We start from the raw sequence: 17,314 nt of genomic DNA on the forward strand, positions 1-17,314 counted from the left end.
TGGATCTGGACATGAGGAAAGACATGAGAGCCAAAACCAAGATGCTAGACCAGAAATATATTTTTATTAATAATAATATTATGTCAGCAGCAGCACAATTCCAAAATGAAAAATATTTTTCCCTTTACACAGACAGACAGCTCCATCCATAGCAGTAGCAGCAGCAGCAACAACAGTGAGAGAACTGTTCATTGAGGCACTAAGTACACACAGATATCAATGAATAAACTGAAGGCTGACTCAGATGAAGGCCTTGCATCTTCTTCCTCCTCACTGCCCCCTTGGTTTCCGCCACCCAGGATGCTGTGTTTGCAGAAGGGTTTAACCAATGACTTGTTTGCATGGTCATCCTCCAGGCCATTTTTATGAGGTCTGGGAAAATGGCACTACTGCTCCCAGAATCAGCCCCAGAACACTTACAATACACACTTATCTTTAAGTAAGTGGCATATTTAACAGTGGGTCTGATCCAATGTCATTTGCTATCATCATAAAATTCCCCATGGGTGTCAGTGAGCACTGGATATACGCTGAGTGGATTGCTCATGTACTTAAAGTTAAGCATGTGTTTCAACACCGGGTTCAGTCTGAGTGTCATTCACTCCTATTGCTAAGGCACCTTTAACCACAAGGGATTCCCTTTATTCAGCCTCTTTGCATGCAGAGGGGTAAAGGAAAGAGTTGGGAAAACAATATTGAAACACTATGGTGTATTCTTTTACTGGAGTGATGTAAAATAGACCAAAGCCTCCCTGTTGAAGTGAATGGCAGGGCAGGTGCTCTTGATTTCCTGTAGGTGGAAATCAGAATAGTGAGCTCAGCTGTAGGGTTGGTTCTTCTTCCCTTCTTCTAATTATCTTATCTTGAAAAAAGGTAGCTGCCCAGATAATTGTATTTTGGGGCCAGATGTTAGAGGAGTATTTCCTGCAGCTAGAAAAGCCCCAAGTGTTTGTTATTATCTTTCAGAGTTTATTATTAAGGGTCAGGTGGAAGGGCCTGATTCATAAGACTCCAGGAAGGGGAGTGGGAGGAGTTAAGTGACCACACAAAAAGTTCCTGGGATAGAGGTGCTGTCTCCAGACTGGGAGTTCAGTTTTCTCTGAGCTCTGGCTTTGACTGGCCAATTTTAAGAATGAGGATGGAGGGAACAATATTATTTTAGGAATTTATTTCTGTCTGGAGGCTAGACTTCTCATAAGCTCATGCTAGTTTAGGAACTTGGTGCAACTCAGATACTTGATCTTGCCTGCCAATTTAGCTCAGGCAAGACCTAGAAAAAGCTTCTGAAATTTATTCCTGCCTTAAGAGAGCATCAGGTTTCTCGGATCTAGACTTAAGTTAGGAATTCAGCTCAAACTAAGAGTTGGAGCTTTCAGGTTTCACTCAGAACATCCTCTCTTTCAAAAGCAGTGATGGGGGGGGGGGGGAGAGTAAGCAGAAAGGGCTACTTTGTGAAGTTTCTATTGGAATGTCTTTAATTTAAAGGAACATGTTTCTTAAGGGATCTTAAAGTAAAATTCCTGGCTCCCTATATCTTTCTTCTGCTCTTGTCCTCTTCACTTTGCTTGGGAAACCATGATCTGCAGGCCATGCAGCAAGATGTGCAGGAATTACTTGTGGGGACTGATTCCCAAGTCAGTTCGCAGTAGACAATAGAAAGGCTTCCAATGATTTAACTGAGCTATAGATTAAATCTTTGGCCTTCTGTAGAAACTGATTCAACTTTAAACACATGCACCTGTTTGGAATCATTATTGAATAGCATCCTGATACCTATGGTGATAGAGAAGCCCTAAGAGAACAGATTCAAGCTTCTGGCAAGGACCTCAAAAAGGGCACAGTGGTAGAGAAAGAGAGCAAGTGGCCATCTTGGCCACAGTGGGAGGAGGAGATGGGGGAGGCATAAGGGAGGAAACCAGGGTGGTTCTCATACTAGTTGATAACATTCAGTGCATCAATTAGTGCATGAAGTTCATCCCTCACATTCTCCAGGGAGCGGTGGATCTTTTGTGGGTTATCCAGGAGCTCGATGCTGTGGGTGTATGGGTCATATTTCACTGAGAAAGGCCGCCTGATGCGTGCCGCATAGCTCCTGAAGAGAGAAATTTGTAAATACAGATGGATTGGAATAGTACAGGTTTGAAAAACAAGAAGGACATTCTCATGAAAACACTTCCAAAATAATTTCCCTTTTTCTTTTCCTTTCTTTTTTTTTTTCAATAACTTTTAATTAGGAAAAACAAATAGACCTATCCTTGCTCTATTTTTAAATTCTGTCTTCTGTAGCAATAATGACTATCTAGTCCTGACATATTACAGAGATATTTCCATTCATTTGCATTTCATCCCAGATGAATTTGGCACTGACATTTCATTAGGCATAGGCATTATACTTTACTTAGCTTAAAATAAAAAGTGAATATGAAATTGATGTTGTCATCAGTAGGTATTTCTGTAAATTACAAAACATCATCTTGGCATAGGTAACATTTTCAAAAGTGCTGCAATGTCTTTTAAGAAAGAAAGTTTGAAAGCTTGCAAGTAATTTAGGAACATGCATCTCATGAATTTAGGGGTTTGCCCAGAGTCTGACGAGGACTGAAACTAATAAGAAAGTGCTACAAGTAACAGTAGAAATTTTAAAATATGAACAGAAGAGGCTCAAGGCTGGAGATAGGGTTTATTACAAAAGTCCTGGGAATGCAGGGCACATTTGCTAAGTATCTCTGTATGTGAAAGCTACAGTACTTTTACTTTCAATTGGATCTAGCTACAATCATAGTTGTGGATCCTCAGCACCTTTTCAAAACCGGGCCCCAGTGGTCAACGTTCTAAAATCCAAAGGTGTGAGAAACAGAGAAAAAAAAATAAAAATGGATATGTTCTACATGGAATCTGCAGCCACTATTTGACTATATATATATTCCCTATCTAAAAGACCTGCAGCTTTTATTAAGTCTATACTCTCCTTTTAACACTTCCTAATTGCTTAGGTTATGGCACCCTCTTGTGGGTATGTTAGAGACATTCAATTGCAGTGAATTTTGAGAGAGGCGAGGTTTCTTTATGATATATTTTACTGGATCAGCTGTATAGTTGGGAGAGCTGCTGGGCAAGCTTTCAGGCATCAAGTGATGTTCCTTGTATATTTCCTGAACCATCATGCCTACAACACTCTAACCCTGCTACAATATGGAGGATAGATATTTGGAAAAGGTATGATCTTTCCCCCTCACCTACTGAGGCCTTTATCAAATACAGCATTTTCATTGTTACTCAGGTTAGATTTATTAGCTCTATAAATTCTGGCTCAAGAAAGGAAAGATGGTCTGGTGGGGCACTGAAAAGCAGAGGCATAGCAGTGCTGGTCTAGCCACATGGTGCCCACAGCAGTGATGACTCCTGCTGTGTTGATTTGTAGCAGTGCAATCAGCCTGCCTCAATCATCCCCACCTCACTTATGCTACTGCTGAAAGGGTTAATGTGGGTGATTAAGAGGAGTCCAATGGCCAAAAGTATGTTTTTTCTTGTAAATAGGGTAGGGCAGAAACATAAGGCACATAAGAAACATAAGATTGGAGGGGACCTTCTCAGATATCTCAGGCAACTGTGTCAGAGCATCTTTTTCAGAAACTGATCAAACACCATCTAAAAGCTAGCTGTGTGTTTTCTGCTCCTTCCTTCCCATCACAGTCCTCCTTGCAATTGGTAAATCATTGCAGAGCCTCAAAAATCTGAAGGGTATTGTTTTCCTTCTAATTTCAGTCTAAATTTGTCCACGTCCAGTTTATAGCTGCCTGTGTCACAAAAAAGCATTAATATTACTGTAGGTGGCTGGAAACTGGATGGATAGCAATGTATCTGCCAGAATATAAAACTTTGAAGAACTAACTCTCTTTCTCTGCCTCTCTTCTGTGTCTGGCACAATAGGAACTTGGTCCATGACTTTGATTCCTATTAGTTAGTATAAACTGGTGATGGTTCATCATTATGATGATTATTATTCTTGTCATTATTGATATTTGCATTAGTTACCTCATGTTCAGCTCATGTATAAATATCTAAGTGGCCTTCATTGAACCTTTAAATAGCATCAAGTATCAGGTCTTCTAGCAGGGTCAGGTATTATAAGCAATTCTCTTCAATACTGTGAATTTCCAATAAATGGAGATGGATAATTAAATTATCTGGCATCACAGAAGCAGCTGAGTTTCTTTGAAAGGAGAGATTGGGAAGGAGCAAACCTGAACACTTGTGTCTCAGGCAAACACTGAAAGCACAGTAAAGGGTGTGTTAAATAGATTCATGGGTTCACTAGTGATTCAGGGAGGCTATGAGCACACTATTTATGATAAATTATTCTAGCTTCAAGAAATCCTGAGTGTGTACACTATGTGAGGTGCAGCAACATGTCAGATGGGGTTGCTTCAGAAGCATGAGATTGAACCCTGGTCTGGATTCATGATAGTGGCCAACCTTGCAGTAAATGGATTGGGTTAGTTAGTCAAAGGCAGCTGAAAGTGGTGAACACATCATGCTCCTACATGCCACTGAGCTCACATGATTAAGGCATATGAGGTTCTGTAGTCAGTGGGCCATTAGGCTTGGGAGAATCACTGACCTTTTGAGATGCATTGTTTAACAAACACCTATATTTCCTTTCATAATGAGAAAATAGGTGATGTTTCTCATTTTAAAAAGAAATAATAGGATGGAGCATAAGTATTTTCTTTTGTAGACTGTTCTGCACATCAGTTAATAGACAGACTGTAACCAGAGCAGTCTCCCACAGCACTGAAGAAGACTGAAAAATCGTTGCATTTACCTTGCTGTATTACTTCAAGGCTCAGTCCTACAAAGCATCCTATGTGTTCCTGCACTGATGTAGAGCCAAAACAGTATGAGTAGGGCCTTCCTCCCCAGAGCAGCTTGCAAGTTATCCTCAAGGCAAGGACCTGTCACTTTGTCCATGGAGTACTATGCAAAGGTAGGGTGGGTTTTTTTAATTGTTTATGCCATATTAGGACATTTAAAGTCAGAATAATGATTTTTTTTCTTAGTGGGAGGTAGATTCAAATGATGTTACTGAAATAGGCAGATTTCATTGGGTCTTTCTCCAGAACCTCATGTGTGCTATACCCCAACAGCAGGATATTATATGATGGGCTAGTCAACCAATGAAATTTGAGACTAAGATGTTATAAGCTCTGAAAAGCATTCATTAGCTGAATACTTCTGCAAGGGTAGGTCAGATACCTAGCAACTACTGAGAGCTCACACAAGTTTCCAATACATCACAATGTACGTACGACAAGCCAATTAGTAGACTTCTCATCTAGGAAATATGGTTTGGCCTTACTTAACAAAGACCTTCATGAGGGGAGCAAAACCAAAAATTAGACTGAACTCTCATAACTGAGGCCTATTGGTTGCCTTCTCGCATAGAACTGTGGGACTTTGGGGTCTTTTTTTCCTCTACAGACTCTTTCAGCTGCAGCACTGTTCTTCAGCCCTTCACAGCTGTATAAATGTGTATAAACACACTTGCACTGATGAGATAACTGTTAGCAGCGTGGCAAGGGTAGGGAGTGTGACTGAAAAAAAACAGAGTACTAGACTGGAGATTTAAGGGGAACTTTGACTCAGACTTTGGGATCTACAACCAGGCATGAGTTTTTAGTCTCTTTGCCTGCCCTCTGCAATGTCAGGCTGTCACTGATGCTAGAGGTAGGGCTATCCTCTTGGATCCTTGTGATAAGAAGCAGGTAGTAGATGTGGCTATTCTTTTAAATCATGCAGCCTGATCTACCTTCCAACTCCTGCCACTTGCTGGATTAGTGTTCTCAAAAAGATAAAGGATCAAGTAGGTAGGTAGTTCTTCTGGACTCCTGTTTTGAGCAAAAGATTAACAGTTAGGATTCCTGGAGGTTAAACTCTGCACCTCCATTTTCCCCATTTTAAAAAAGAAGCCTGTAGAGTCTTGTGAGGCCTAAAATGATTTTCCATAAAGTACTTTTGAGACGCTATAAGTACCAAGCATTGTTCTGAATGACACAGCCTGTGCAGGTCCTAATATGTTTGACTGTGTCAACCTAGTTTTCATCTTGGCATTTCCAAGACTCTTACCTGAGTTTGGTTTTCGCATCGCTGAAGCTCTCTGATACAAAATACACTGGCTGGTAGCTCTGATCTTGGTAGGGCTGCACAGCAGCAGCATCTGGGTCAAAATCCCGGACCTCCGGTTCATCTGACAGTGAGTGCTGAGCAAAGCACAAACAAAAAATTAAAAATGGAGACTATGGCTGATGCACATGAGAGGGATAGGGCATGTGGATTTGGCTAAAGAAATCAGAAGGTGAGAGGCAAGAGAAGGGGGTTCTTTACTGCACTGAGTCTGTAAACCAAGAAGGGTGGATAGGTTGAGACTTACTATTAACTCCCCATAAGAGGACAGAAGCCCAGCTCCATAGGCCTTGATTATCCCATTTTGTTTGCAGAGTCCAAACTCCACTGTGAACCAGTAGAGCTGTGAAAGCAAAAGGGGAAAAAAAACCCTCAGAAATGACTCTCTCTTTCATTTTCCTTTCACCTCTGAACCTGCACATTCAGCTCAGAGCAGAGGAGCAACACCCATGTGGCTGCTAGGTGTGGCCTTGAAATGAATCCACGAGGTCACTGAGGCAGAAACCTCACTCTGAATGTCCCTATGCTTCAGAGCAGTTTGGATCACTTTCTCCATGCTACAACCACTAAAGTAGCATCAATGACTAGCCTGAGTCCTTCTCCCAAATACTTTTTCTGCAGCTGGACAATGGAACCGCTTGATTGTCTCCCTTCGGTAGATCTGGACTTTTTTTATGGTTGGTCTGCGGCTGATTTAATGGATGGTCCCAGCTCAGGAGAAAGTTTCTAAGGTCCCTCCTAGCTATCTAGAAAATTGTTACCAGCTCCCATTTAGTGATCTGTTTTAATCCTTAAACCATCTCCTTCTGAAGGCAAATAGATCTCATAACCATCCAGTTTCCTCAAGTATGCAAAAGCCATGGGAATGTTCTGGGGCAAGGAGAAACATCACTGGCTTAATGAGAGTCTCAGCCCAGCTCCTTTTTTCTTTTTTTTTTCCTTCAGCCCCCACATTCAACATCTTTCATCAGTAAATCCTGTGTTGCTGGGTAGGGCCCAATTCAGTGCCCTTTAAACTTAATGGAGAAGACTTTTGTTAACTTAACAGGCACAGAATCAGGAACCTACTGGCTGACCTTGGTGTCTTTACTGAATCTGCATGTAATGATAACCTGCTTTATAATTACTACTCCATTCTTCCTCATTAATTAAAGGCACTGCCACCTGAAGAGGAGGAGAAGCACACAGTGCTGCTAGAGTTGACTGGGATCTTTTCAGACACTTACAGTTGAAAGTTTCTCGATTTCTTCATCAGTTGCTCCCAAAGATGCAAGTCCAATATCCTGGAAAGGGAAGAAAGAAGGCTAAAGTATAAATCCAGATTGCTTCATAGTCTATCTAGATCCATTTAGTTTTGCTAGTGACTTGGGTGTCAGCCCCAGTCTCAGGCACTGCTCATTCTTTGGCCTTCTCACACTACCTGAGAGCCAGCAGTTCAGAGGCTAGCAGTAGATAGCATCAGACAATTTCTGAAGTCAAACTATAGCAGCTTTTTTTTACCGTTCCTGATGGCACCTCTTGTATAGGGAGGTAAAAGGAAACAAGGAAGAAAGGTCATGGCATTGTTTCTAGACTGGGAGAACTCAGGAGATCTGGGTTTTTTTCTGTTGCCTTCCTGTGTGACCTTAGGCAAGTCACTTAATTTCTCAATGCTTCATTTCCCATCTGTAAATAGGAATACTACTTCCTTTTTTCCCTGTCTCTTTCACTTAGATTGTAAATAGAAATTACACCACACTTCCATCTGCAAGGCCCTTCAAGTCCTGTACCTTTTATCCTATGTGAGGATTGTACACTTCTAAGAGTTCAGCAGAGTTAGACAGAGCTGGAGAGAGGGGCTAAGTACAGACAGTCAAAAAGCATGAGGCTGAATCAATTCAATCTTTACAGGTTAGTCTAAGTTGTATAGATTGAACTGATCAGCAAGTAAATGGACATTCACTTTTGATTCCAGAAATGTAGCCACATGCCTTCAGTGGCCCAGGCCAGAAGCTGGACGACACTAGAGCATACCTTCCTGCTTGGCTGGAGCAGACCACTTGAGCTAGGCTAGCCTACCCACCCTGCAAGGGGAGGTTTGTGGGGCAGGTGCAAAGCATCCTTGGATGCTGGGGGACTGAGAGTTGACTTGAATCTGGAGGGGATCTGGGATGGAAGTTCAATAAACCAATTTAACCTAAATCAGTGAAGTCTGATACTGCATCCATCCAGGTTTATCTTTAAACTGGTTTCAGGCACTTTGAAAGTGGTTTATTTGCACTGAACTTCTGTTGTGTTACAGTTTTGAATCAGTTTCCAATCGCTTATACCACTCCGTGCAATTTCTGTCCCTAGCAGAGAGTCTGATGACTGCCTGGGTGCTGGCAGCATGAATATAGACACCTCATTGTAAAAGTGGCTCCTGCCTTAGTGAACTGAACCCACAACATGGCACTACCTATCAGCCTCACTTGCTATTGAGATGTGATTTTCCTGCTTCTGATCAACCCATGTGTCCACCTTCTATTACCCAGTGACTTAAGTTTCCCAGCAAATACATATTTTGCTTTCTCCTTCCCTGCTGTCTCCATGAATATGAGCAGCTCTCCCTAAACATCTACCCAGCCAACTCACCCTCCCTGCCAACTTCTCTTCCCCCTAAAAATTAGACCTAAAATTTAGACCATTTTCCTAGCAAGCTGACCAATAGTATCTCCTTTTCTTGTGACCCAGAATGTTTACATACAGATTATTCCTCTTGTTTAATAGGGAGATTGTCAGCTCTATGATTCAGAGGCTATTTATTTTTGTTCTGTCTTTATGCAGTGCTTAGCACAGTGGAGTCCTGGTCCATGGCTAGTGCTCCTAGACACTCTGGGAATACAAATAAATGACGAGGAGGAGGACTTAAGCAGCAAATCACATGTCAGAAATACTAAGCAAATAGTCAAAAGCTGAGCTTAAAGTAAAGAGATCCCTCTCACCAGAACAGGCTGAGATTACAATATCACCACATGTTCAAGAAACAATCAAAAAGTTCAAAGTTTTGTTTGGGGATGACTTGCAGAATGAGGTAGATCCATGGGATAAATTGCATGGTATGATGACTCTCTCCAGCTCTCACTGATAGCCCTACCACATGTTTTACTAGGTTTGGTTTAAGCAGTCAGCCTGTCTTCAGCTATGCTGCCTTCCAAATTATGTTTCTAAAAAGAGACAGAAGTCAAGTAGCTCAGTAACAGCTAGTGCATATACAAAGCTCTGTGCAGTAATTCCTTCTGGGAGCAGATGGGGCTGGAGTTGACTTGAGTTTCCTTGTAATCACTGACCCTGACTGCATTAGGAAGGCCTACTGTTGGGCATTCAGGACAAGGAACAAAATGGCCTGTTTACCTGGGAAAATTGTGCAAATGTCTTGTCAGCCAGCATTGGTACATGCCCCAGAAGTTCATGACAACAGTCCCTTGCATGAGAAAGAAGAGAGGAAGGATTGATTAGGGATCAATAGATTTTGCACAGCAGACAAAAGAGTTAGCAGTAATGTAACTTGGGGGGGACAGGGCACCAGCCCTGGGTGCTGATTTAGGGAGATGCAAAAATAACAGCTGCTGCCACTGCCCCATGTACCTCTGCTGTCAAGGTGCCAAACTGCCTAGGTACAATGTGAGAGCTCTGCATGGAGGAGAATGATTTTTCTTTTCTTTTCTTTTTTAATGTTGGGCAAGTACTCACGGCTCTGGGGAATGCATGGGAGAAGAGGCGTGCCGAATATACTGTGTGCACTGGAACACCCTGAAGGCCAAGCTGGCTAGGAAGTCACGTGCAGACAGGAGGCCAGCCACTGGTCGGACCTGGAACCCAGTTCTCTCTGAAATAATGCAGACAATTGCCTTTTATAGTGAATGTTCTCTGAGCCAGGTCTCTAAGAGATGCATCATCAGCCATTCAACTTTTTAAAAAAAAGGCAGTAAAAGTACAACTGCTGTAAGTAGAGGCATTTAGTTCTACCCTGGCCACCTTGGGCTTGTACTTGCAATAAGCAATAAATTACCTGATGGCCCAAAAAAGGACAGTAAATAGTCAAAAGTTAAAACTCCATTGAGGACAACAGGTTCCTTACAGTAATATCTCAGTGCTTGTGCTCAGTCCCACCCTACCAACCCTACATGAAGGATATGGCTTTACACTAGTTTTCATTCCCTCTCCTCCCCATGTCTATCCTTGCTCCCACACTTGTGATACACATCTGCACACAAGGGGTCCCTAAATACTACTTCAGACTCCTATCCTACTCCATAATCTGAATATGAGTCACCAGTGTTCTCTTCTTGTTGTAGAAAAAGCTAACAGCCTACTGGATTATATTAACAGGAATTTCACTTGCAAATCAAGGGAAGCGATTCTTCCACTCAGTTCAGCCCCAGTGAGGTTTCCTTTGGAGGACTGTGCCCAGATTTGATCCTACCTTAAGCAGGGAGCTGGACTAGATGATGTGATGAGGTCCTCCTCTTCAACCTATTTTCCAAGGATCCTTGAGGTTCATGTGTCAGTGCACTAGCTTTACCTGGATTCACAGACTGGGGCATGTATTGATCACTGAACTCAGTCAGGCTCCCCAGAAGGGAATGCTCCCTGTACTAGCTCCCATTTTGCTCCTCCTGAAGTGCACACCAGGATGCTAAATCTCTCCCTCATTTTATACCACCAGCACAACTTTACAATACACTTACATGCTTGCTCCAACCCCCAAGTTCTCCGTCTTCCATATTCACACACACCATCTTTGTATGTGTACCAGGTTATCCAGGGATGTGGAGACCTACACAGCCACCTGTGAACCCACTTGTGCTCCTGGCTTGTGCTTCTCTTCTCTCCCCTTGCACACAATACCCACCTTTCAGAAAGCGAGAGACATCTTCCAGTTGAGGGATATTGTTTTCATTGTAGCCACAGAACTTCTCCAGTAAGTAAAAGGCCTCCAGGTGCTCTTTGCAGGCGTGAGTTGGGTATAGACTCTTCAGTGTGGTGTAAACTTCCTTCCTTCAGAACAACAGGTGAAACATAAGGTGTGAATTCAGCATCTAGCCTAATTCTCTGTACCACTCATTTCATCAGAGCAGACATGATCCAGTACTCATTTTCTCATCCTTTATTTGAGAGGGGTTTCCCAGGGGTTTGTCCTGGGTCTGGTATTGCTTAATATCTTCAGTAGCAATATAGAGGATGAGACCGAGTGCACAGTTCTCAAATTTACAGGTGATACTAAACTGGATGAAACTGTAAGCACTCTGCAGAGTATGGCTAGGATTCAGAATGACCTTGATAAACTAGAGGAGTGGTCTGAAATAAATGAAATTCAACAGGAATTGTAGTAGACTGGGGAATGACCAGCTGGGCTGCAGTATTACAGAAAAGATAGAGGGGTCACAGTGGACCGTAAATTGAATACAAGTCAACAGTGTGCTCTTGGTGCAAAAAAAGCTGACAGCATTGGATTAACAGGAGTGTCACCTGCAAATCAAGGGAAGTGATTTTTCTGGGCTTTTTATACTGGTGAGGCCTCCCCTGAAGTACTGTTATCAGTTTTGGGCCCCACACCTCAAGAAAGATGTGGGTAAACTGGAAAGAATCCCACAGAGAGTGGCAAAAATGATTAGAGGCCTGGGGTAGGCTGAAAGAACTAGGATTATTAGTCTGGAAATAAAAAAAAGACTGGAAGAAGCATTTGATTACAGTCTTCAAATAGCTTAAAGGTAATTTATATGCAGGATAGAGAGAGACTATTCTCCATGGCCACAGGGGACAGGACAAGGAGCAGTGGTCTTAAATTGCAGCAAGGGAATTTAGGTTGGATATTTAGGGAGAACTTTCTCAGGTGGTTAAGCACCAAAACAGGCTACCCAGAGAGACTGTGGATTCTTCATTTTAGGACATTTTAAGAACAGGTTAGATGGGCACTTAGTTTAGTTGGGGACAGTCCTGCCTTGATCTGGGATCAGATTAGATGACTTCCAGAGGTTCCTTCCAACCTTACCGTTTGACTTGACTTTTTTTCAAGTCACTTTCCAGTGCTAATCCCAGTATATACCTCCTTCTATTTTATGATCTGCTTATTTGTGTAGATGCACTCTCCCATAACAAGTGACTGGGATTTCAAATAATGTTTCTTTTAATGGCTCAGGCTTCAATTGGAAGGCACCATGAAGGACTTTGGATCAAGTCAACACTCACCAAGTAGCTATCTCCTCTGCTGTGTACTCTACATGAGGGATTGGATCTCCACTGAAAGACAATCAGGGGTTAGTAAATAAAAGGAAGTGGATTGCATGCTGTGTGCTATGGATCCCAAGGCATTAGACAGCACCCTGCCCCCCTTCTCCCTGACTCTAGAAACCCAGAGTAAGGGATGTACTAATCGGTGGTTCTCGATCTTTTAGGGCTCAAGGCATCCCTCACTGGACTTGAGGCACCTCTCCATAACTTCTGTAAATTGATTGGCACCTAATTTTAAAAACTAACTTATGTTACAGTGCTTATCTTTTTTTAGTGGAGATAAATGAGGATATTTACCTCACTGGGCTGGCAGAGACCTGGTGGGATGAGCCATATGATTGGGAAGTGGATATTGAGGGCTATAGGCTCTACAAGAAGGATAGAGCTGGGAAGGGATGAGGGGTGGCCCTCTACGTGAAAGAGTGGTACCTCTCCCTGTAGGTCAGGTTTAATAGCAGGGAGAGATCTCTCGAGACCCTCTGGGTCAAGATACAAGGGGGTTCAGGAGAGGAAGACCTGATGACGGGAGTCTACTACAGACCTCCCTCCCAAGAAGAAGAGAACTATCAGGCAGTCTCCAAGGAATTGACTGAGGCAGCCAGAACTAAAGACCCGATTGTCATGGGTGACTTCAACTACCCTGACATCGGTCCAGAGGACCATTTTGCCAGCTCCAGAAAGTCAGCTAATTTCTTGGCAGCTATCAATGACCTGTTCCTGTCACAGGTTGTCAAAGGACCGACTAGGGGTAAAGCCACTCTGGACTTAGTGCTTACCAAAGGGGAGGACATGGTAGGGGACCTGGAGGTACTGTGGGTGACAGTGATCATGATCTGATCAGGTACCATCCACTGGAAGGCTAGGATCCCAAATTAGTAGAACAGAAGTCCTAAATTTCAGAAGGGCAGACTTTGACAAACTCAGGAGGCTAGTTGGAAAGTCCCTCTGTGACCACTGACTGGACGATTTGGGAGTTCAGCATCAGTGGTTCTTCTTCAAGGGACCAATTCTCACTGCCCAAAAAGAAGCCATTCCCACATGATCAAAGAGTGGGAAAGGAGCCAAGAGACCTGCTTGGCCCAACAAGGACATTAAAGAACTTTTGCAAAAGAAAAAAGACATATAATCAATGGGGGAAAAAAAGGTTCAGCAACCAGGGAAGAGTTCACTTATATAACCATGGTCTGCAGGTATGAGATATGGAAAGCCAAGGCAGGCATGGAGATGAAACTGGCATGCAAAATAAAGGACAACAAAAAGTCCTTCTACAGGTACATGAGGAGCAAGAAAAAAATTGAGCTCCACTGTGGGACCCTTACTGAATACAGAGGGACAGCCCACAGTTGACCCCCACAAAAAACCTGAGCTCCTAAATGAATACTTCACATCAGTATTCTAGAAGGCTAACAGGACTGTGCATCTATCCAAAGGCCCAGAGAACATGGGGAAGCCTACAGACGATATGAAATCAGTCCCAAACAGGTGAGGGTCCTCTTAAAACAATTGGACATTTTCAAGTCCATTGGGCCAGATGACCTACATCCAAGAGTACTGAAAGAACTGGCTGAACTCATAGCAGGGTCCTTGGCAAAGATATTTGAAAAGTCCTGGAACTCTGGGGTGGTCCCAGATGACTGGAAGAGGGCCAACGTGGTGCCCATCTTTAAGAAAGGGGAGGAGGGATGACCCTGAAAATTACAGACCAGTCAGGCTGACTTCAGTCCTTGGAAAAAACTTTTGAAAAAATTGTTAAAAAGGCCATCAATCACAAGCTTGCAACTGACAGGGTGTTAAGAAACAACCAGCATGGCTTTGTAGAAGGCAGATCATGCCTGACAAACCTGGTGTCCTTTTTATGACCAGGTAACTAACCAGCTGGACAAGAGTCATGAGGTAGACATTATTTACGCAGACGTCAGTAAGGCCTTTGATTCTGTCTGCCATGAGATTCTCAATCAAACTGGAGGGGACTGACCTGGACCAGCCTACAGTGAGGTGGGTGGATACCTGGCTTAGAGGCTGGTCCCAGAGAGTTGTAATCAATGGGACGGCCTCATCTTGGAGGACTGTCTCCAGTGGTTTCCCAGAGGGATTGGTGCTTGGATCTTTGCTTTTTAACATATTGGTTAACGATTTGATTGAGGGAATGGAATGCTCTATGATTAAGTTTGCAGATAACACCAAGCTGTGGGGAAATGTGAGCACACCAGAGGATAGGATAAAGATTGGAACAACCTAGACAGACTGGTTCTATGGGCTGATCAGGTGAGGTTCAACAAGGAAAAGTGCCAGGTTGTTCATCTGGGTAGGAAGAAACTTCACCACAACTATATAATAGGCAGTAGCTCACTGGCTGGCACAGCATCTACATGAGACCTGGGGGGTCACAATCGACCAGAAGATGAATATGAGCCAACAGTGCGACGAAGTCACCAGCAGGGCAAACAGAACTCAGGTGGGCATCAGCTGATGTGTTGTCAACAGGTCCAAGGAAGTGGTCCTCTCCTTCATGCAACACTGGTTAGGCTGCAGCTGGAGTACTGCATCCAGTTTTGGGCTCCACAATCCAAAAAGTAGGTGGAGAAACTGGAGAGGGTGCAGAGAAGGGCCACCTGCATGATCAGGGGCCTGAAGGATAGGCCCTATGAGGAGAGACTCCAGGAGATGGGTTTGTTCAGTCCAGGTAAGAGGAAGCTGTGAGGTGACTTGATAAACACCTACAAATACGTCAACTCTTCAGGAAGACACCCCTTGGGAGGATGAGGGCCAATGGTTACAGACTAATAGAGGGAAGATTTAGGCTGGATATAAGGAAGAAATTCTTCTTCATAAAGGTAACTAGAATCTGGAACATGCTGCTGGCAGAGGTGGTGCAGTCACCATCCTTGGAGGTGTTCAAGAGGAGTCTGGATAAGCATGTATTTAAGCTAGTTTGAGCTCTTTGACCTCCTACCTGTGGCAGGGGACCAGACTTGATGATCTTACCGGTCCCTTCCAGTCCATTGATTCTATGACTCTAAAGGATTGTCTGGGCAGACACAAGCCTGATTCTGCGCTTATCTGCTTAGTTAATCCGCTTATGTCCTCATACCTCGGGGCACACCAGGGTTCCCTAGCACTCTGGTTGTGGATTACTGAGAGATCCTCCATATAGCATGGCATTGATTAGCTAACTCTAAACCTAACTGAGATATACTGGGAAACACACTCCTCTAACATATAGGTCATGGAGCCAATTAATGATAAGCACTTAGTATAGGGTCATAAGGCCAGTACAAGTGTTCTTGGACACATAGGGAGTATACACAACTGTAGGGTTTAATAGGAAACACCTCACACACTGTTTTATGAAAGATTAAACAGATTATTTGTCAAATGTTTATAGTTCCCATAGAAATTTCACTCCTTATTGAAAAACTAAATACTGAAAACCAAGGGCATTTTCAGGAGGGTTTTAAATGAGTATCTGTATGGAACAAATGCAGTACCTATAGTCAAACACATAACTCAGCATAATTTGTAAACAATGGAGGCCTCTCGGAATATAAGAATTCATCATTTGTCTGTAACTAGAAGTGCTAGAAGCCTTAAAAATAAACAGTAGGAATGCCTCATTTTATTTTAAAACAAACTGGATACCATTGATTGTACTGAAACTTGGTGAATGGAGTTACATGACTGGAATTTTAACATTCACTGGATACATCTAGGGAAGAAGGTTGGAATGGGAAGAAGGGAAGGGAGTGGGGCTCTGTATTAAAGTCACTGTTAGCCACCTGTTGAGTTATTGACAGTTCAAAAGGGCCGGACTTGGAGTGCTATTAAAGCCAGTGTTTTAACTCATAAACTATAAGAACGGGCACTATTGAGCAGCTTGTGACTGGTCACCAAATCAGACAAAGGAAGCAAGATAAGTTACCTTAAGCAGGATATAAAAAAAAAAAAAATCACAAAGGATGTGGATCAAGGGAACAAGGAACTGTTGTTCACCAAATCCCAGAATACTAGAACTAAGGGGCACCCCCTGAAATTAGTAGGGGACCAGTTTAACTACACATTACATTAAAAAGTACTTCCTCTAGGTAGTTTTAATTTGTGGAATTCATTGCCACAGGAGGTGGTGTGGAGGCAGATAGATCTACTAATGCCCATTGAACATGAAGTTGAAGGTGTTTCCTCTGGCATCTCTTACCCTCCCTCGCATGACTGGACCACGGGTATAGATGGCTATAAGCTGTACAGGACGGATCGTGTAGATAAAAGGGGCGGGGGTGTAGCTCTCGTGTAGCTTAAGTAAAGCTACGTGTCCCTGCAAGCTGATCTTGGTGACCAGGATGGACAACTGGAGACCCTCTGGGTTCAAATCCATGGGGAATGGCACAGGGGACACAACGGTATGAGTCTCCCACCCTAAGTCCTGAGCTTGACCAGGAGTTTGCCCAGGAACTGCCTGAGGCCACATGCTCCAGGACCATGGTTGTCATGGGTGACTTCAATTACCCGGACATCTCGTGGGAGGATCACTCAGCAAAATCCAAGCAGTCGCAAAGCTTCCTCTCATGTGTAGATGCCCTCTACCTGACTCAAGAAGTCTATGGGCCAATGAGAGGCAAAGCACTGCTTGACCTGGTACTGGCTACAGGGGATGACTTAATCAGCGACCCAGTGATCGATGGGAAGCTGGGTGACAGCGACCACGAGCTGATCACCTTCACCATCCCGCCGTAAAGCTGGCAAGTCAGTCAGCAACACAGAAGTCCTTGACTTCAGAAAAGCCAACTCTGACAAGCTCAGGAGGTTTGTCAGTGAGGCCCTAAGGGACCATGACCCCAGGGGGAGGGGAGTTCAAGAAGAGTGGTTGCTCCTCAAGGGAGTGATC

General features: G+C 43.4%; 1 protein-coding gene across 1 annotated transcript in view; it reads right to left on the reverse strand.

Moving 5' to 3' along the window:
- Positions 1–260: 260 nt before the first annotated feature.
- The window catches only part of TH (tyrosine hydroxylase), a 38,134-nt gene continuing 21,080 nt past the window's right edge, over positions 261–17,314 (reverse strand). Inside the window, exons 6-13 of the mRNA XM_019552186.1 lie at positions 12,394–12,444; positions 11,057–11,202; positions 9,895–10,030; positions 9,556–9,625; positions 7,410–7,466; positions 6,431–6,526; positions 6,127–6,260; positions 261–2,092 (exon numbers count right to left, since the gene is read on the reverse strand). Of these exons, the coding sequence (XP_019407731.1) occupies positions 1,933–2,092; positions 6,127–6,260; positions 6,431–6,526; positions 7,410–7,466; positions 9,556–9,625; positions 9,895–10,030; positions 11,057–11,202; positions 12,394–12,444 (850 nt within the window). The 3' untranslated portion in view covers positions 261–1,932. The remainder of the gene's footprint in view (positions 2,093–6,126; positions 6,261–6,430; positions 6,527–7,409; positions 7,467–9,555; positions 9,626–9,894; positions 10,031–11,056; positions 11,203–12,393; positions 12,445–17,314) is intronic.

Source organism: Crocodylus porosus, unplaced genomic scaffold (assembly GCF_001723895.1).
Source record: "Crocodylus porosus isolate Cpor-Errol unplaced genomic scaffold, CroPor_comp1, whole genome shotgun sequence".
Classification (NCBI taxonomy): domain Eukaryota; kingdom Metazoa; phylum Chordata; order Crocodylia; family Crocodylidae; genus Crocodylus; species Crocodylus porosus.